General features: G+C 39.7%; 1 protein-coding gene across 3 annotated transcripts in view; it reads left to right on the top strand.

The window, feature by feature from the left end:
- SYT1 (synaptotagmin 1) overlaps positions 1-22,337 on the top strand; it is a 331,664-nt gene that overhangs the window by 209,371 nt on the left and 99,956 nt on the right. For 2 of the 3 annotated variants that reach the window (XM_081928746.1, XM_081928747.1), the window contains exon 1: positions 2,569-2,756. The exons of the other annotated variant lie outside the window; for it this stretch is intronic. In XM_081928746.1, the coding sequence (XP_081784872.1) occupies positions 2,582-2,756 (175 nt within the window). In that variant the 5' untranslated portion in view covers positions 2,569-2,581. Of the gene's footprint in view, positions 1-2,568; positions 2,757-22,337 lie in introns of those variants that run through there. 3 annotated transcript variants of the gene reach the window in all.

Consider the following 22,337-nt stretch of genomic DNA (forward strand, 5'->3'; position numbering starts at 1 on the left):
AAGATGATGGGAGTTGCTGCAGTTCAGCAACATCTGGAGGCCCACAGGAAACCACCCCCAACCTTGTAGGATGCTATTGCACTGTGATGCTTTTGTAGTATTTGGTTCATTCACTTGCACACACAAAACATAAGCAGAGGCAAACAGCATGCACAGACCTAAAGGTAAAGGTAAAAGGACCCCTGATCATTAGGTCCAATTGTGGCCGACTCTGGGGTTGCGGCGCTCATCTTGCTTTATTGGCCCAGGGAGCTGGTGTACAGTTTCCGGGTCATGTGGCCAGCATGACTAAGCCGCTTCTGGTGAACCAGAGCAGCTCACGGAAACGCCGTTTACCTTCCCGACGGAGCGGTACCTATTTATCTACTTGCACTTTGATGTGCTTTCAAACTGCTAGGTTGGCAGGAGCAGGGACCGAGCAACAGGAGCTCACCCCGTCGTGGGGATTCGAACTGCCGACCTTCTAATCGGCAAGTCCTAGGCTGTGTGGTTTAACCCACAGCGCCACCCATGTCCCTTACTGCACAGACCTACCAGGCAGCAATTCTGCCTCTGTGTCTCCCTGCCTCTGCTGCAAAAACTGCTGCTTTAGTCCCTTCACACATGCACACCTTCTGTCTCTCTTTTGCTTGGGAGTATCAGATGTGCCACTGTCTCCAAACTCTGGTGGCTTTCCAATCCCAAACATTCCAAAGAGATCTCTGTATCAATAAAATAACTTTAAACGATTAGCTCCCATAAGGAGACATTGGTTGCCTATTCCCCATACATTTAAAGCACGTAAAGCAGCCCACCCCACCCCCCGAGTCTAGGGAACAGGAGAAATTGTAGGGGGGCAAACTACAGTTCTCAAGATTCTTTGGAAGAAACCATGTGTTTCAAGTGTATGGTTTGTACATTGGCATTGGCATTCCTGGGCAGTTAGGAGGGGAAGAGGGAATGGGAAATATCATTGAGGAAAGTGCCTTCTACTCATATAACTGTTGGGTTCTATCCATATTGCTTAACCCTCTCTATTCCCTGCCTCCTGGAAAAAGTAAATCAAGATGGTACATATAGCACAGTGATTTGATGTGGAGGGTAAAATACCAACATACAAATAAATGGCTTGGATCCTGTTTCGGTCACTCATTTGCTACATAGGCTTTTCAACCCCCACCCCCAGTGCAAATGTTGAGCCAATTATCTCCCTTTCTGGAATTACTGATATCACACTTTGAGATGCAAGCATTTGTATAGTCCTGACTGTTGGAAGAATAAAGAGTTATAATTTGATTCAGTTACCCATTTGAACACTTCCAATGGCATCCAAGGGAATGCATGGGTAAGTTAGATGACATAGAATTTGCTTGTAACTTATGTATTTATCTATCAACCTATCTATCTATCTAGCTGATGTTTCTTGAATCTCCTGGTTTGATGTGTCTTTCATTTTATTCATTTGGGAGGAAGGTATTGGGTTGGTTTTCTTTTTTTCTTGTTTTAGATAATTTCCCAGTGGGATGCTACAGGCTTAGTTCTTTCTGGAAGAGTGCAAACAATAGTATACACAGAGCAATAATGAGTGATTGTTATCGCTCCAATCCCTTTTCTCTCTGGTTTTCTGAAATTAAAAAAGAGAATTATTATTCAAATGACTCTTATTTAGGACATGGCATATCATCAGAACAGCCTGTTCAGAACTAAAGTAAACATTTGAGCCAACCCTCAGGCGCTATTCGGATTGTTCTAATCAAAGCTCCACGAAAGTGCTTTGCTTTATGCTATAGCTCAAGTGAAGGGATCACAAAATGCCCATGAAAAAAGCATTAAGTTGAAAGTATGTTAATGTAGGAGTATATTTATTTAAACACTCTGGGTGTTCCAGTCTGGAACTACCTACTGATGCGGTGGTTTCATCAATATACCAAAGAGAAAAGTAAATAATTCAACAGAACATTGTCTGAGGCAAATGTCAGTAGAAGGAAAATTGCCTTCAATAAATATGGCTCAAGAGTAAAACAGAGCCGATTTTCCAAATAATGTACAGTTTTGCTTAGGTGCACCAGTGGTTGCAGAGTTTGGGAAAGCTTGAAGGTGTTTTAATTATACTGTTGTAATTACTTCCCATTTTAGCAACTAGCAGTGCTCTGAAACTTTCCGTACCAAGACACAGATACAAATAATTATGCAAATGCAGTCAAGTGTTTGTATATATGGAACTGCTGTCAGTTAGTTTACTTATACTTTCAAAAGGAAAGGGCAGAATCCAAAATTTAAACAACAGATGCCTAGCCATATTGAGATATCCAACAGAAATAACTGTTCGTGGCTCAGAAGCATTGAAAAGGAGTCGAGACATAAGAAAAAGCATCAGCTATTACCTTCTGGAAAAGTCTCTTTCCCTGTGGCCTAATAAATATTGTATGAACCAACATGAAGCAATATGGTAATGATGTGATATTTATCCAGTGAGCAGGTGCACCAATTGCAGTTACTGCTCTCTAGTTCGTTGTTGAGCAACAACAACATTTTAACCTTTTTGAACATTCCCCTCCCTTCCTCTGTTTTGTTTTCAATCTTAGTTTCCCTGGGGACTGAAATGGCAAAAGAAAGTCAACACCAGGCCCTAGCGGCGCTACCAGGCACCACTGTTGCTGCTGCGCTAGCAAGCAATGTCACAGAACCTGCGGCTCCCGGAGGGAAGGGGGGGCCAAAAGAAGATGCATTCTCGAAGTTGAAGGAAAAATTTATGAATGAACTGAACAAAATACCATGTAAGTAAAACCCAAGCTGGCTAGAAAATGCTATCATAATTGCTACTGTTGACGCTCACAAACTGCTCAAGAAATACATGTAATGGTCCTTCATTAAATCAGTGAAGCTTAAAGAATGCTATTTATTAATTAGCTTTCTTCTACTGCAAAAAAGGCATATGCATGCTTTGATTTCTTTAAAGATCTATATTTGCCTTGTGTTTAAGACTCTCGAGATAAATTGCAGGAAGTGGCACTGATAGTATGGATGGGATCAAATTCTGCTTGTTCGGTAATCCAACAGACTATGGCTATGTATACACTATGCCTTTAAGTCTTCCCCTCAAAGAATTATGGGCACTGTAGTTTCATACTGGTTGGTGGGAACTGGAAACTCTGTGAGAGGTAAAACCACAGTGCCCAGAATTCTTTGAGGGAAATGATACAGTGCGTTATGAATATGCATTAAAGGTATAGCACGTACACAGCCTAAAGCTGCAATCCTAGGCATGCTTGCTAGGGAGTAAGTCTCATTGAACACAGTGGGACTTACTTGTGAGTAATCATGAACAGGATTGCAACAAGAAGTTAAAAAAAAAGTAGAAGGAAGGAACAAATTTAGAAACTGGTGCAGTCATAACACATAGGCATGGAACCAGGCTCTCATCATGATCACGTGACATGACATGGTTCCAGTCACATGTCTTGGTAAGTTAATGGTGTACAGACTATTCCCACCTCGTTCTTCTATACTAGTGAGCAGGTGGAACGAGCTAAAATCCTTGAGTTAGTGTTACGTCTGAATTGGGAATTAAGTTTATTTTGCTCCAAACAAATCTATAGCTCAGGCTTTTCTTGGCTTCCTGATCGTGACTTGTCTGAATGAAGCAAACGTCAGACTCCTATTTCAGTATAACAACAAGCCAACAATAGCTGATGGATACTCCTGCTCTTCTAACACAAAGAAGAAAAGCAGGGGCAATCTGCTTATCCTCAGCAAGGCATTAACCATGGATACATGTGGTCAACACAGCCAGTTAGTGCTCACCAGCAATTGAGTGGTATGAGAATGGCTCCTTAGCCAGTCATGGGGTGGGTAGCTGTTCCGGCCTGTCATGGCAGGCTCCTATCCCCAGGCAGCAACACTGGGGCTAGGCAGCCACCAGTTGTGGAATCCCTTGGCTGGCTGCTTGGATTGGCGGGCTTTCCTGCCATCCATCCATTTGAATTCTGGCCAGTTGAGCAGGCTTCACTCTGGTCCACCCCCAACCTATAAAGGCTGGCTATGCCTGACTGTAGGGACTGCAGTCCACAATTTAGTGTTTATATTTGCAAGGGATTGGTGTTTGTAATATGTTCTTTCTCACCTTCAGGGTTGGGGATGCAGCAGGCTAATAATGAATGAATAGAAAAAGTGTTGGTGACTCAAAACCCCACTATTACCATCACTGTTTAGCCTCTCCTGCAACAGTCAAGCTTGCCTGTTTTTATGAAGAAGAAAAAAGTGGGAAAGAAATATTAAACTAAACTAGAAAAAGGCTCTTTTTCTAACCTGAGGCCAAGTAAAGGTTTCATAAAGTAGTGACAAAATGGAAGTGACTTCAGAACTGAAAATTTCAGGGAAAATATCCTTTAGTAGGCTTGATTGATTGGTTTTCTTCAAGTCGCCTGTGTGTTAATAACTCAGCTGCCACATTATTATTCTAAAGGAAATGGAAAGAAAGCTTCTTATGGATCACCACACTTCAGGTATTATCTGCAACCAAATCCAGTAAAAGTCAAATACCTGTAGTTAATTCTGACAGGTTCAAAAGGATGTTAGAATACTGTAACTGCTATTAGATGCTGAAGAATTGAGCCCCCTCCCCCCATTTCACAGTTTTTCAGTCAATAAAAATAAAAAAACAGGTATTTACCCCTTTAGAAGCAAAAAGGGATTTTAAAGGCCACAGTTTGTATCTCATTGCTAGCAAATTTTTATAGTATGGATTTTAGTTTGGACCCTCCTCCCCCCCCAAAAGGAAGTCATTAATTGCAATAAATTAGCACAACAGAAAACTTAACCATGTAGGTTCAGACTATAGCCACTTATTTGCCCATAATGGTATTACAGTTTTCTCTCCAGTTTTGTAAGTGGAGTGTTCAGGCATTTGTTGCTGACAGTTTAAATGTTCAGGGTGGCTTGTCACGTTGATCTTTATACTGTGGATAAAATAACCTGCAAAATTAAAGCATGGGGATGCTATAAAGCAGGCTCCCTCAAACTTGGCCCTCCAGATGTTTTTGGCCTACAACTCCCATGATCCCTTGCTAGCAGGACCAGTGGTCAAGGATGATGGGAATTGTAGTGTCAAAACATCTGGAGGGCTGAGTTTGAGGAAGCCTGCTATAAAGCTACTGAAGAAGAATGGTGCAGGGTTTTTTCTTTAGTTATGCAAATGCATGCACTCTGGTTGTGAGTTTCTGATTAGTGTCTAACTGTGACCATGCAAGTTTCCTCAACTTTGATTAGCCACAAAAAAATAGTTGTACTCCAATACTTCTTCCCCCTGCCACACAGGACATTTTCAAGCAGTTTTGCAGCAACAAGTGCCATTCCTTGGCTTTTCTTAAATAGGAAGGCCCTGTAATTAATGTTTTCTATCTAAATCAAAAAGGAAGATGCTTCAATAGTACATAAAATATAAATATAATAGTTGGGATGGATAAATCCTTAAGTCTGGAATATATAAAGAGTTACTAATGAGGAATAGTATGGAGAAGAGAGCAGGGGATAGGTAAAAATAAGGTAAAAGTAAAGGACCCCAGACGGTTAAGTCTAGTCAAAGGTGACTATGGGGTTGCAGTGCTCATCTCGCTTTCAGGCCGAGGGAGCTGGCGTTTGTCCACAGACAGCTTTCCAGATCATGTGGCCAGCATGACTAAACCTCTTCTGGTGCAATGGAACACTGTGACGGAAACCAGAGCTCCAATAGTACATAAAATATAACTATACCATATTGGGAGGACAACATCCTTAAGTCTGGAACGTATAAAGAGTTACTAATGAGGAATAGGATGGAGAAGTGAGCAGGGGATAAGGAGATGTAAAAGTTAAAGGTGCAAAAAGGTCTTTGGTTTTTCTTTTAAACAGTGGTAATATCCAATTGGTGCCTTTGCACTCATGGAACAGCTTTTGTTGCAGCAGACCCTTCCACTGATGGAAGTGGAGGAGAGGCATTTTTTGCCCAAAACACTATCCCACTATCAATATTTCAAATTTACAAAAGATAAAATTGCCAATCTTAGCTGCTTTTGTATATAGAATAGAAAAGAGTGTCATTGTGTCTTTGCAGCAGGCAATTATTATTATCAGATGTGAAGGAAATAAGCAGCTATCCTATCTTTAAAAGACATCTGAAGGCAGCCCTGTTTAGGGAAGTTTTTAATATTTAATGCTGTACTGTTTTTAACATTTGAGTGGCTGGGGAGACTCAGTCAGATGGGCGGGGTATAAATAAATTATTATTATTATTATTATTATTATTATTATTATTATTTACTAATTTATCTGCTCTTCACCCAGGGCAGGTTACAAAATTAAAACAGCCCTGAGAAAGATTTTTTAAAAGGAGGGAAGTAATGGAGAGTCCTTAACCATTAGCCAAACTGCTCACTTTTGAAAAGTCTTGGGAACATTCTAGCTGACACTAAAAGCTAGACAAGAATGACACCTGATTCTCCTGCTATCATCTACGAGGCCCTACCTTGGGCTGCCAGAGATCTAAACACTGCAATAGACGGCACCTGAAACTAGAAGAATAAGATGATGAATAGGAAAATGAAGTCCTTTATATATCACATTGCAATTGGCAACAATGTACATACTTTATCTCACTAATTATTATCTACCTGTTTTGAAGCATTTCTGAGGCAGTAATATGCTTATTAAAATTGAATGCCTATCCTGGCAAATAGGTGGTGAATGCCTACTTTTGTGACAGGATTTTAATAAGGGTCTCCTGAGACTCTCAAGACCTCCTCTAGCACCTCACTGTGATTATTGCTGGAAAACTATTAAAGTGACTGTGCTGATGTTTTGCTGCATTATGAACATGTCAAGTTATGCCAGTTCCTATTAAATTGTGCAGAGAATTAAATTTGCAGCTGGAAAACTGTGACAATGTACCTCACTGGTTTATTTTTGAGGCTGAAGTTGGGATTTTGAACTTTAAAATATTGGTATTTTATATTAGAACTAGGCAGTAAAGTCTGATCCTGCAAGTGCTGGGTTTGTGTAATTCACATTGTTGTGTGTTCAGATGCAGAAACCTTCCCCTAAATAAATTCGCACTTGACTCAAATTGTTGGTTTGGTTTTTGGCAGAATTTAGGCCACTACTTTATTGATTACAGAAAGTGACTGGTTGCATAGGCTCTGGTTCGACTAGCTCCCTGCCATGCAGGTAGCGCTGACCCAGGACACCAGCATAGGTCAGCCAAGGGTGAACACCTGGATAAGCGGAAAGCCGGGAACAGGCTATCTCTGCCATCCAAATGTTCCCCTGGACTCAGGCACGGGCACAACTGCCTCTCAAGGGTTGACCAAACCATCAAGTCCCTGGATTCCTTTAACGGAATGCCCTTCACATAGGGATGGTGAGAGCATTCTCCCATTCCTATCACCTGAACCAGAGCCTATCCTCAACCTTACAAGTTGTGAAGATTTGCTACACGGCAGGTGAAACCCAAATGGCACCAGCCAATCAGCCAAGTGGGGAAAACTCCTGCCATGCCCCTGTCCCAACAACAGACGACACACGGCGGCATAGCAAGATCAAGCACAACAAGCCCTAAAGGTAGGGAAAGGTGGGTAGGTTTTCCGAATGCATGCGCCCAAAAAGGAAGCTCTGGTCATGTGCATGGGCATAAATAGGTCTCTCGAACCGTTTGGACTGCATCCCATTGGCCAGATTGTACCCAACTTCAAGGAACATACCAATCGGGTGTTGTGGCTTAATAATTGTACCCACCCACAACACAGGGTGTCGGTTGTCCAGGTCTCAACACAATACATGCCCTCTTTAAGAGAGAACCCATGCCCTCTTTAAGAGAGACATTGCTTGCTATCTACACATGTCTTGAAGGCACAGAGCTCCAATGGGTGCTGAATATGTGATTTATGTAAAAGAACTTATTCTTTCCTTCTGTGAATCTCATTCAGTTAAGAGCTTTTAGAAAAACTCATGTACATAATGCATTCTGGAACATTTCTTTTTAAGTATTTTGAAAGAAAAAATGTGCTTGTTCCATAGTTACAGTGTGCAATAAATTGAACAGGAGTTATTTATGGGCTATTCATATGCAGTGATATCCAGTAATTGGCCTAATACATTCAGTTTGAAAGCGTGGCAGAAGTACCCTACCTTTTAACAAAAAAGTTATTTGTAAGGGTATTCTGTGTTCTGTATTCTCTCATGTGAAAGTACAATGCCTAGCATACTAAATTAATGTTAAATACTAGTAGTGTTATCTTAGACAGGGGCAGCAGCCTAGCAAAACTTTATCAAAACTTAATTGGTCTCAGTGTCTTCTAAAGTGTACTACAGAGATTTAATAAATAATAATAATAATAATAATAATAATAATAATAATAATAATAATAAATACAATTCTTCTACTGAGAGGACCCACAAGAGTGTGGGAACCACATAACTAATCAAATTGCAAATAAAACACATTTCTAATAGCAATTAACATAGTACATAATGCATGTATAGTAAACTCCACTGAACTCAAGAGAACTTACTTATGGTAACCATGTATAGAATATAATAACAGTCTACTGGATCAGGCAAAAGGCCCATGACATCTTATTCTCACAGTGGCCAACCCAGTGCCTATGGGGTTGCACTGTAATGCTTACATTAAAATAGAAACCTTACTGCAGCAAGGGTAAAATATGTCACACATTAAGGCTGGCAACAAGCCCATTTAAATAAAGGTATGTTCAATTTATTGTTAAGGAGACACAAAGCTGGCTAATTTAAACTGGGAGAAAGCTCTGGAATCATTACCACAGAAAAGGACCTGCCTTTTGTGCTCATTGGTCAAATCTCCTGAGAAGGCATCAAGAGCATGGCCTCTGAAATTGAACTTAATTCCCACGTAGGTCTAATGTGCATGGGGAATTCAAAGACTGGAATCATCAACTGAGTCCAGAAGTTAATAGTAAGCCAACTGGTTTGACATAACATCCTTGACAACTGACTTTGCTGGCTGGGGCTGATGGTAACTGGAGTTCAACTACACCTGGATGTTTGCTACCCCAAGTTTTCTATAAAAAGAGGTGCCGGAATTCACCGTGAATGCCTCCCTTGTTCTCTTATAATGGCAATGAGAGATACTGGAATTGAGTGAGTTCTTGCTAGGGGGGGAAAGCCCTAACATAACGTAATGTTGTGACATCGTTTACTGCTTAGAATTACCTTTCCTTCTTTTTTTCTTTTTTGTGTTTCTGTTTACCTTACTCTGATCAAGCTTTCAAAAATCCATTTGTCAATTTAATCCCACCCCACCCAAAAATATCTCAGTTCAGAAACCTGCTCTTCATGTCAAATATGACACGAGTGTCGTTTGGCTTGAAGTAAGTGCAAAGGAAAAAGAGGTCAGGAAAACATAAAACAGCATGAGGTTTACTATTCATAACTTCCAGTCTGGCATATCCTTTTCAGATTACATGTCTGCGATGGTAATCAGTTGGCATGGAACCATTTCTTCCAGAATGCCAATTTCTAAACTGTCTTGTCTTGTGAAACATTTGTTGATAGATAGGGCTTTAAGTCCCCAAGATTGGGTTGGGTTTCCTAGTTCACAGAAAATTGGGTTTAGAAGAAAGATTAGCAGATGAAAGGAAAATGTCTGAAGTACTTTTAATTCAAGCATAGCATTTGGAATTATAAAGAAGACGAAAGCTCACCAGAGAAAGAAGTCAAAAGTGACTTGACTGATAGCAATTGTGAGCCAGCCATGCAAATAATTCCGCAGTGATTCTGTGTATGAAACTATTTAGCAACATCACCTTCCAGCATATAAAATGCACCCCAAGGAGGAAGAAACAGACGAACTAGGAAAAATGGAAAGTATTTTTTTATTAGTATATTAATGTGTGAATTTGAAATTCACAAGCTGAAGCTTATATTATGCTGTCCTAATAATTACAACTGAGCTTCTTTTCCTCACATGACTTGTCTGTATTCCTTCTTTAAGATTGTCCCCCACATTATAAGATTTGCAGGGCATGGAAATGTATACTGCATTACACCACACATCTTCCTATAGATCATTTGAAAAAGCAACTCCCCATAGGAAGCAATGATTGGAATATTATTAAGATAAAGACTGCAATCCAGAAGGGATATACATCATCTTCATGAACTTGAATGTTTATAAATGCAGTATTGTCATAAAATGTACAAATTCCTCAGTGTCCATACCACAAAGAGGAATAACTAGTCATTAGAGGTTTGGAGAAAACATTTTGCCACCTTATGGGTGTAGTGCAGCTGGAGCTGGTAGGGCTACAGTGGTGAATTGTTCTTTTCTATATTTGATCCTACAGTGACCCAACTACTCAGAAAGTAAGCCCCACTGAGTTCTGAGGGATTTACTCCCATGAAGGTGTGCATAGGATTGGAGCCTAAATAAAGCAGCTCTCACCACCTCACCTCCTGTTTACCTGAAAGGAATTTTCTTTTGCCTGTCAAGCATATGCCTTTTAATTTAATTTTAAAGCTGGGCTATATGTAGGCCTGTAGTCATCAAATCAGTGGTCCGTTTTCACTTTTGTAATAAGTGGGAACCCCCATTTCTCTTACAGTATATAACTAATAACAGCTCACACCTACAACCAAATTTGGAGCAACTCTAGTCAAAGTACTCCAGTTCTTCTCCCCTTTGTTTCACGGCAGACTGAGGAATTTGCCTCCAGAAGGTGATGGTATGAAAGCAGTTCCAATACTGCCTCTTTACTCCACAGTGCAAACTAACATGTTAGCACATATGAAGAGTCAAGCTGGATCAGACCAAAGGCCTGTCTGGTCCAATATTCTGTTTCCACAGTGACCAGCAAGATGCCTGTGGGAAGCCCAGTCAGGAAGTAAGAGAAAAAGCACTCTTCCACTCATGTTCCCAACAACTAGTATTCATATTGCCTCTGATACCTGGAGGTAACATATAGCTATCTTGCAATTAATAGAGCTGCCATCTATTTAAAGTAAGGAAAAATAACAGATGAGAACAATAAAAGAACCCTGCTATATCAGACCAAAGAATTATCTATTCCAACATCCTCTTCTCACAGTAACCAACCACATGACTATGGGAAGCCCACTATCAGGACACGAGTTCATAGCATTCTCCCTGATAGCTAGCCATCCTACGGGGACAGTAACATAGGTTAGTTGCATATCCAGGGCTTTTTTTCAGCCAGAACTCAGTTCTGGCACCTCTCAGGTAGATGCCATTGCCATTCTAATAGAACCAGGGAGGTTTTCATGGTGAGTTCTGGCACCTCTTCTTCCAGAAAAATAGCCTTGTGCATATCTGTCTGTATAATATATCAGGGCATACTTCCTCCTTTCCATTTTTGTAGTGGTACAACCAGATTTCATCCTAACAGGCCCCATGCCTCATTAATGACAACATCTTTCCCATCGCGTTTTGGTATCAAAGAGACAGAAAGTTGTTACATTCAATATTTCCCCCCTATGACTTAATTGTTTCCATTTGAAACAGCAGGAAGAATTTAGGTAGGAACGATGCAATTGCTTTGTCTGGAACTTGGCCAGATCCCTAACCAAGACCAATCAAACTCCCACTAAAGCAATTCACTGTCTTTCCATTTACTTTAATGGCACTTGGGCATTGCTGGCGAAAAGGTTCTGTGGCTTCTTTAATGACCGCATGCTCTTCAGGACATTGGTTTTATGTCTCACGCAGAGGGCAATATTCCCTGATGGCCATTTGTGAACCCACCACCTTCCAACCCATCACAGCTCTGTTAAATGAGCAGTTTGCTAGTGTAATGTAACAACTGTTTCTCCCACGCTGTGCAGGCACTCTTTCGATTCATTGCTTGGGTTGTTTTGGGGTTCTTTTATGCCTAAGGTTCATCTGGTTTAGGCATGCCTTCCAACATTACCCAGATTTTTTAAAAAAATACATTTCTGTGCATGAGTATCTAATAAGGCCCAGGAGAAGCAGGTCCTGGGGTGCAGCCTTCAGCAGTCCTTGAGTTACACTGAACTAAAAGTATTATATTGAACTTCGCTGGCAAATATCAGATGGCAGAGGATGGATGAGAGGGACAAAGCCTCGATGCAGACTTTGGGGAGAAAATATTGTCCTTTTCTGGTGGCCTGGTTTACTGGGGAAAGTGGGGGTGGGGAAACACCTTCTTTCTTCCCTACAGATGGTCCTGTTGCCACTGCAAATAACAGTGGCAATCGTATTGCATTATTTCAGGGGCACTGTGGATGGGAAATGCTCCCTGAGCACCATTCTAGCATAGCATATGCTCCTGGAACAGTGCCACATTGTGTCGTGATGTCATTTCAAAAGGACTATTGTGAAGTGCAATGGTGTCCACAGTGTCAACGGAAGGAGCTGCATTGCTGCTTGCAGTGACAGTGAAATTGTACCGGAGAAAGACTCTGTTGCTGTCACTTTTCCCAGTAAGCCCCCTACTCCAATTACTGAAAAAGTGAAAGCAACCTTAATTTGCATTAACGAGAGGCATACTGCCCTGATCATGAGAAGTAATGAATCCTGTTCAGGAACTGAAAGAACACAATGAGGAAAAGAGTGTGTAGAGGACAAAGGCCATGTGTGCATGCTGCCACCATCTGCATTCCTGTTTGGGTCCATGTGCTGGACCTGCCCTCAACAGTCCTGTTCCACCCCTGACTTTCCCAAATTACATGGGAAGGTCTGAAGGGGGCATGTATGCTGAATAAGCTTAGAAGCTACCCCACAGTTGGGAACTTGGCATTATCCAGGCTCCTGGTTGTGGGGAATATTCTAAGTACTCTCAAGCCCCCTCAATGCAGGAAGGGCCAGAGGTGCAGCAGGTGGGGCTAGGAATGTTGGGAGGCAGTTCCAGCATGTACACCCCCATGCCCCCTACACTATGTCTTCACCTAAGCAAGGCTAATGTTCTATTCTGGTCAGCCTGCATCTGGAGTATTGGGTCGAGTTATAGCTGCCTCGTTTTATGCAGGTGGTTAGTGATAGTGCTGCTGTTGCAACCCACCTTGGGACAGGTTGTGATGACTGAGTCATGGATCCATCCCAGCAGCTGAAGATCAGTGCTCCATATGTTCAGAGTTTGTTTGTTTTTAGTTGGTCTTCACTGGGTTCCCCTCCTAAATTCTTTATCATCTTTGATAAAGAATTTTATTTATGTATTTATTTAGATTTATATACCACCCTTCATCAGAACGGTTCACAGAATTTCCAGCTAATTAACATGAAGGTTTCCAACTCATCAAGATGGTTTTTGAAATGTACTGATGAGCAGAGCAGTGCTTTAAGTTTGGAGAGTGCACCATGATGCTCTTGTTGACACAAAACCTAAAATAGCATTAGCTTTTAAAGCCATATCACATTATTGACTCAGGTTTCTTATCTAGTATAACATCTTAATCTTTTCCCAGAAGGGCTGTTGCTCAGCTAGTTTTTATCCATCTTCTGCTGGAGCATTTGTTTTTGTTTTTACTGAGTAAACTTCACTACATTAGTCCTCCTTGAATTTCATTAACCCCATTTGAAGAGTTTGCAGCTTTGTCAGAATCCATCTGTGTAAAACTTCCCTTCTTTTCTCCACCCACGAGGCAAATTCACTCTAAGACCATAAAAGAAGGTGAGATTCTTGGCCCCAGGGTGCACAATCCAGTTCTCCAGTCCTGAATACATGAAGGCACACTCTGATAGTATTCCTCCCATTTCTCTAGGGTCTATACAATGAGCCTTGCCTAGCAGCTCATTTTGAAAGCAGGTGTTGAAGACTTAAGTAGTGACTTCTCTTATGAGTATTTTTGAATCCAGCAGCAGAAATGAAAGTAAATTTGCCAATCCTGTGTGATTAACAGGTGTAAAATTTAAATTAAATTAAATTTTAAAGGAATTAAATAGCTGATAAGACTAGTAGGCATAAGCATAATTACTCTTGGAACAAAAAAAACCCAGGACATTAGTTTTTCTGGCAAACACACTGACATTAACTAAAGAAGCAGCTGCACAGTTTCTTATGCACTAATAGAAACTTTGTTAGAGATAATCAACAATTCTTTGAAACCTGTAGCATCAACAGTAATGAGCAATTAATTCTGAATCACTTCAGAACCCAGAATGTTGACCACAGGAGAAATAGACTGAGCAGCAGAAAAATGGAGTTTATGAAGCATGAAGAAATAAAAACGAGACGAACATAACTTTCAAGAGAAAGTGAACATAAGGGGAAAATAGCAATCAATAAAATCTGAAGCTAGCAGAAACTGTCTTGGAAAATAAATATCCTTCCAGAAACGTAGATAAGTGCTAATTTATTTAAGAAGGATACTTATTATTCAGGGCCATTTGCCTCCTACTTTAAACTAAAGGCAACTGTGTTATGAAACAATAACAAGATCCAAACTTTGCACATATCTATTGACATCTAGGAGGGGATCTACTAAAGTACTGGTGTGGCATCAGTACAAAATAGTGATGTTTTTGTTTTTCACCAGTGACATTTTCACATGATCATGTGTTACTTATTTATTCTTTTTAAAAAAAGGTCTTCAGTGTAGTCATAAATACAGTGGTACCTTGGGTTACATACGCTTCAGGTTACAGACTCCGCTAACCCAGAAATATTACCTCAACTTTGCTTCAGGATGAGAACAGAAATTGCACGCCGGTGGCACAGCGGCAGCAGGAAGCCCTATTAGCTAAAGTGGTGTTTCAGGTTAAGAACAATTTCAGGTTAAGAATAGACATCCAGAACGAATTAAGTTCTTAACCCAAGGTACCACTGTAATTTGTCTTTCCAGGATCATCATTGCACTGAGATTTGTACATGAACAGAAGACATGAGCCAAACCATTAACACATGCACACTATGGTAGCATATTCATCTGTGATGTCACCTTTATGTCCTTAATGCTGATGCTATTTTCTGTTTCTGTCATTATGATGGGGAAAATACTTGACAGTACTTTTTTTAAAAAAGCTGTCAGTAGTAACACTGAAGGCATGGTAAAGCAGTAAATAGCTTAATAACCATATGACCTGTATGGTGGTCCCATACCTCTTAATTTATGAGTAAAAACATTTTAAGGCAGCGAGGAACTGCTGGTGAGATTTTGAAGCTCCTTGGATAGTTTTAATTTGTGGGTAGTTTGAATAGTTAATTGAAGTTTTTCTTTTTTAAAAATGATGTCAAATGTTCAGCTCCAAAACCATCCTTAATCTAATGTCCTTTGTGTCATATACAAACAATACAGTTTTGCTTGATCTTGATCACAAGTAATTTTAATTAATTCAATCCTGTTACAGTAAAGCACATGGGTATTGCCATATCTGTAGAACTTTTAATTACCCAGATTTCTCTCTCATTTAACCTCACAATGAACTTCCATATTAGATTTAATATTTATACCCCACTTTTCTAAAAAATAAAATAAAATTCAGAGCTGCTTACGAAACACAAATACAATAGACAACAATATAAAATACTGAATGTATTACAAAATACAAATGCAATATAAGGTATACAATTTACATATTTGATACAAAATAAAATTGCACAAGTACAAGGTATTTGACTGGAGATTTGCAACTGAGTCTTTGGCATCAAAACAAAAAGTCTAGCAATTTTATCTTGGTTCCCCCCCACACCCTGTCTCTTTTAAAAGAACATTTATATATGCCTTTGATCACTTCAAAAGGCCTCATGTGGTGCTGTTCACAGATATGTCTTTATTTCTATCTTGGAACGTATTGGTCTCTTTTCCACCCAAAGATTCCCAAAGTACCTTATATAGATCTCTGTTAAATGACTGCATATATATATTATGAATTTTCTGATTCATTCATATATATATATATATATATGCAGGTTTTGGTGTCCTCGGGTGTCTTCCCGTGTAAAAGTTGGGGTGTCTAGGCGACGTTTCGACGAGGTCTCACTCGTCATCTTCAGGCTGGTGCTTTCGGCTTCTTGTTACTGGAACAGAGTAACAAGAAGTAACAAGAAGCCGAAAGCACCAGCCTGAAGATGACGAGTGAGACCTCGTCGAAACGTCGCCTAGACACCCCAACTTTTACACGGGAAGACACCCGAGGACACCAAAACCTGCATTCCTGTACCCGTGAAAATCTACGAAAGCAAATATATATATATATATATATATATATATATATATATATATATATATATATATATACACACTCACAAACAACCAGATCCAGAAATCTTTGTCCACAATGAGCTGCATACACATGCATGAATTTTCTGATTATATATATATATATATATATATATATATATATATATATATATGAATCAGAAAATTCATGCATGTGTATGCAGCTCATTGTGGACAAAGATTTCTGGATCTGGTTGTTTGTGAGTTTTAGTATTGCTTCATGTCCCTGCTCAGCTATGAAGTTGACCCAAGGATCTAATTGGACAAATTTCTCTATTAGCCTAGCCTGCTTTACAGGATTCCTGTGAAAAGAAATTGATTTCTCAGTACATTGAAGAACACTATAAAAGTCAACAGTGGCAGATAGAAGAGGCATTTTATATGTTTAAAATGTTTTCCCCCCAGTTTACCACTTCATAAGTGATCTGTATACAATGTAAAATTAATCCATACTGGGATTATTAAAGATCAGGCTTTACGTACTCAACTGTTTTATCTATCTTTTTAATTTAACCAATAACTAGCACAGATTTAACAAACTAGTGAAATTCAACTATGAATCTTTTGGGAGATCACTGGAAAAGGAAGAAGGTTTGCAAACCAATATTAATTCTTCACAGCTTTTTTAAAAAGTGCATCGACTGCTGTCTGATGTTTTTTGCTCAAAGAAAGATCCAGGGTTGCTTTGTAATGCTGTGGGGAAAATAAGGTCTTTGCAGAAATAGCAATATGATAATCTGACAGGACTCAAGTGATAGATGGTGTCTAGTGTTCTCTCTCCCCTGAACACTGGTGTTGTTCTTGTTGTTTTCGATAGATATTAAGCAGTTGCCAGTATCTCATCTTGTCACATACTTGTTAAACCTTGTGGATTTGGGGGGTATTAAATGCTAATTATTTTTATCACACCTTTTCAAGGTTTAAGTTAGCATATAAATATAATAAAAATCAGGAAAATACAGCAACACTATCCACAAAGAAGCAAGCAATTACATTCAAATGTGAACAAAGGGAGGTGCTGGCTTGTTTTTTGTTTTTTGTAGTTTGCTACAAACATTTGGCTACCTCTTCATTAGAATGTGCTATTTCAATGTAGTTTGGGGCAAAAGTATTCCCCCGAATGCAGTTATATGGCCTTTGCAGCTAATCCATAGAGATCACCAATACGAAACAGATGGTGCTGAAGGAAAACACTGGAAATGGACCTTGTCAGATTTTGTTGCTGTGATAGACTGTCCCAGAGTGCAGAAGCAAACATTATGTTCCTATCCTTCAATACTAAATGAGTCTGGACAAGAAACTATTTCCTCTTATGAACAAAATCTGACAGATTCAGCTACTGGTGATGCCGAAATTATCCCTTGAATCCATCGGTACTCACTTGCTGAAATACGGAAGTAGGAAATAGTGTCTACTTGTGTTGGTGAAAAGTTAAATGGTATGTTCTCTAAGAGCTATTTAACACAAATTGTGCTTTAGCACTGACTGTCAAGTGACCCTATATATATGTGATGGGCTGTTTAGGCAGAGCTGGGGGGTTTTAGTTTTATTTTTGAATCCCTTCAAAAAGTCAATAAGTTTCTGGAACATTCCCTCTCCTCCTTTCTCTGTCTCTCTTCCTGCCATTAGTAAGATTAGTAAATATATCTACATTTGCATGCATCATAAATCAAAACAAAGTACAATGTAATTCTCAAAACTTTACGTTTCCATGACAGTATTTCATCCATGAATAAGCATTATTGATATTATTGTATCCCACTATCCAACATTCAGCTGAAGTTCCAAATGTCTTGTTAGCTAAGAGAATATAATATGATTAGAATTATAGTCATGCTAAGTCATACTGCAGAAAACCAATAAATACTGATATTGTATCTACCCTTACAGTAATTAATTAATAAACCATGTTCATGTTAGATAAATCTAAATGTTTTACAGTGGCATTAGTGTGTAGTGCCCCAGATAATTCATAAATTCTTAGCCATCTTTCAAAGCACAGTGTTACCTTGGGTTAAGTACTTAATTCGTTCCGAAGGTGCATTCTTAACCTGAAACTGTTCTTAACTTGAAGCATTACTTTAGCTAATGGGGCCTCCTGCTGCTGCTGCTGCGCCGCTGGAGCACAATTTCTCTTCTCATCCTGAAGCAAAGTTCTTAACCCAAGGTACTATTTCTGGGTTAGCGGAGTCTGTAACCTGAAGCATATGTAACCCCAGGTACCACTGTAGTCAGAGGTGTAATTAGCATTGCAGAGTTGAAAGACTGTCATTTCCACTGACTCGGTTTGACCCATTGTTTGCAGTTTGTTTCTATATGTTGGTTAAGAGAGTGGATTTTTATAAATTAATTTTATTTCAGCTACTGAGCCATTTGAGATTATGCTCATTGGTTGGAGAATATACAAGGTTCAGGTGATATATGCACATTTCTTAAGGCCTGATGGAGGGTATTTATATTGATCTGGACAGGTTATCTGTGCATTTGTGATGAAGCCTGATGAACATGCACAGTGACCAGTTGTAATGCAGATTAACCACTAACCTTACATTACCCCAGAAAGAGAGGGGGGGGAGAGATTGATCTCCAGTGTCAACCAGTTCTGAACTACTCTTTGACAAAGTGTTATGGCTGTATTTCAAATAATTTCAAGAAGGACAAGCAAATATCCTTTGGGGGTACTAGATATTGTTATACAGTAGTTTGTGGGATAGCAAAAATCATAGATGTGCAATAATAATAGAAACAGGTGCTACGTTCTCCTTTGAAATATAGAATGGGAACACAAAAAAATGTATTTTTTAGCAGTCATGATCAGGTTCAGGAGTCACGATCACAGTTCAGTGCCAGTTGTCTGGTGACAATCAGGTCCAGCTGGTGCCAGTTGCCTAACCTTGGATGTCCCCAGGGCACTTGCTGTTTTGTCTTGATAGAGAAGAATGTGTTCGTGATGCAGAGGCTATGATGTGAGCACAAATCAAGCAGCCTTTATCTGCTGCCAATACGAAAGTGACTTATGCTGTTGCCCCATGTGTGATGATCACCCCAACTCTGTCACTGAAATCTCCCAGCAGGAATAGGTGTTCGCAGGCTGGGACCATCCTGAAATTCTGTTCTAGTTGTGCGTAGAACTGGTCCTTGTTCTGTATGTCAGAGCACATATTGGGAGTGTAGGCACTCAATTTGTTAACCAGATGAAAGGTGGAGGGAACGCAAGTGTTCTGAGCCTTCGGTTGGCGGTTCTCTTGCAGACAGAAGAGAGTTCCTCACTGTTAAGCCTACACTATGAATATGTGGTTGCTCCGGATGCCCTCCTTGCTAGAAAAATGTGTAGTTCTTCTCTTGGAAGCTGCCATTCAAAATGCGTCTAGTCTCTTGTAAAGCAGCAATGAAAATGTTGACCATTTTCAGCTCATGGTCTATGATGGCCATCATCCATGAGTCATTGACCTGCCACTGTAGACAAGCCAGGACACATGGTCCTGATGTTCCAGCCTCCTAGGGTTTGTTTCTCCTTTTGTTGTTCGGTCCACTTGGCAAGTGATACTCTGAGCTCCAAGCACCCATTGCAGCAGATGGACAGTGGTGGGTCAACACTTGATTGACTGGACACTGCCCAGCTTAAGGTGGGTGGTAGCTGACCAGTGAGACATTATGATCTCTTCCAAAGACAACACTTAGTCCTTATACCTTATGCCTATCAGGTTGAGCTTATAACTCATAACTGCTGTCTTCTGCATTGTTTTTGCTGCGTTAACAGCACCGAAGTGATGTCTGCAGGGCACAAGCCAGAGCAATGTTTGTGGACATTCTGGGCTGCCCAGACGACACAACTCTGCTCTCTGGCTTACTAATTTGATCCAAAGAAAAAGAAAGCAATGCATTTGGCACCAGCTGTGCTGCAGGAATTGCTGTAAGGAGCATACAAGAAGTCATCTGACCACCTTACGGACTCCACTCCAAATTAGTGTAGGGTTTACTCCTTAGCCCTTTTTTCTCCTGAAGATGTTCTGCAAGGCAGGGGAGGTTTAGGTTCAGAGTTTTCCTTCCATCAGATTATGTTGGTGTTCTCTTTTCTTGTGGTAAGACAAGCAGAATTTAATGGATTATTTGTGAAATAAAGCACTCAATTCCCTTTGTACAAATAAAATCAATTTTACGTAACACCAAAGAAATGCAGGAAGAAAGAGGGAACAGCTTCACATCCTATCTCATTGATATTTATTACTTTTCTGCTATCCTTATGTAATTTGCATTTTTCTAAAAACTAAATAAAAGAAAAAAGCAGCGAGCAGTTGTTAGTCTATGAAAATTGGTTGTTGTGCTCTAAGGGTGATGCAACTTTGGATTTGATTAGATTCTATTAATGAGATCAAATGATGCTTTTGGTCTCGAGAAGCTAATGCAAACGAAATCTATTTATCACCTTGGCAGTGGTCCTGCAAGGAAGTTAATGACCATTACTGTGCTACTACCAAGCCAATCAGAAATCATGCTTTTTGTGCAGAAAAGCTGAAGCGAGCAATCAATCATCATCATCATCATCATCATAATGCTGTTAAATGGGAGTCTAGAAAGGAAAGGAAAGCAACTTGGCCATTAACTTCAAATGCACCCTGGAAATGGGTTTCTTTGTGTGCAGAGCACCCCTGGTATCATGGTTGCAGCCTAAGAGATCTTTGCAGCATGAAATAGCTGAAAACACCAGGCAAGGGAGACATTCACACTTAGGTGCTTTATTGTGTGTATAGGACAGGGATAGATGGACAGATAGATTAGATAGTTATAGAGATATAATTTATTTCCCCAAAGAATAATAGAACACATTTCTTACATCAGACGTCTAGGTTTTGTGCAGACCAGGACTCATCTAATAGAATTTTCCCCTTGTCTCAGTTGCGTAAGTATTTCATAGCTTCCATTTTCGATCCATAGACATACTCAAATCAAAACCTCACTTATAACTCATTCTTTGCTGTAAAGCTTACAAAAGCACTCAACAATAGCAAGGCAATTTAGGAAGTTGCATTGTTCAACACCAGGCATCAAAGTCTTTTGTCATTCTTCTGCTTTGTCAACCTAGTGACCTTCATTCTTCATAGTGATCTGGATTGCAGGATGAGTGAAACCATACTGGATACTGTATAGCTTTTGTTGTTGTTCTTACAAATAATATGCATCAAATTACTTGTTGTGATTGCAACTTTGTATTATTTATTTGGTATATTTGCATCCCACTATTCCATCAAATTCTGATTCTCAAAGTGCAATCCCAATCCTCTTTTCATACTGTTTCCTAGAAGAGGCTAAGGTGTCTATATGAAGCCATTAGGAGTAGTCATTTAAACATTTGGGGTGGGGTCACATGTGATAATAATCTTAAACCAGCAGTTCTTGGAAATTTCAGTTTAAAAAGGAACTGCTTCTAGTTCAAGATCATCCAAAAAAGAACTAGTTCCAGTTCCAGTTTGTCCCTTGAGAAAACTACCTAGTTCCATTCAAGTTCATCCAGTTCATGTTTAACAGTTCATTAAAAGTTCATAAAAAGTTCATCCTTGGTAAACAATAAACAGCAATTCACATGGTACAAACTGCTGTGCTGAAGTATATGGTTCAAAAGTACATCATGAGCCACAGACAGACAGAATGAAAGCAGATAAAGCTTTCACCATCTTTGTATTTCCATAATAGAAAATGTTTTCTTTGTTTCATTTGTGCCAACCACACAATGTGCCATTCACTTTGTTCCTGTGCCTGTTATTTCTCAGTGCAAACTGCTCCTTTTGGAAGATACCGAATGTTTTTAGCAGGGAAGATACAGGAAATATCTAACATTCCTTCTTTCTGATTGTGTGATTAAGTGATTAATCATCCTTCGTGACACCAGCACCTCCATATCTGCTTAACAAGCCAAAGAACATTATCTCCTTTACTTTCTCGCCTTCTTTATAGAAGTTGGCTTAATAAGACTTCAGGTCTCCTATGGAGTGTGCGCGCATGATGAAACATGAAGATGAACTACAGCCATTCAGAGTTCTACCTCAAAGTGAACTTAATTCACCCAACAATTTTGGGACCCACTTTCAGGTGTAGTTCAGAGATTTTTTTTTTACTAGTTCGGCTGAACTAGTTCATTCCAAGCACTGGAAACAAAC

This window comes from Podarcis melisellensis, assembly GCF_964234715.1.
Source record: "Podarcis melisellensis genome assembly, chromosome: 10".
NCBI classification, from domain to species: domain Eukaryota; kingdom Metazoa; phylum Chordata; class Lepidosauria; order Squamata; family Lacertidae; genus Podarcis; species Podarcis melisellensis.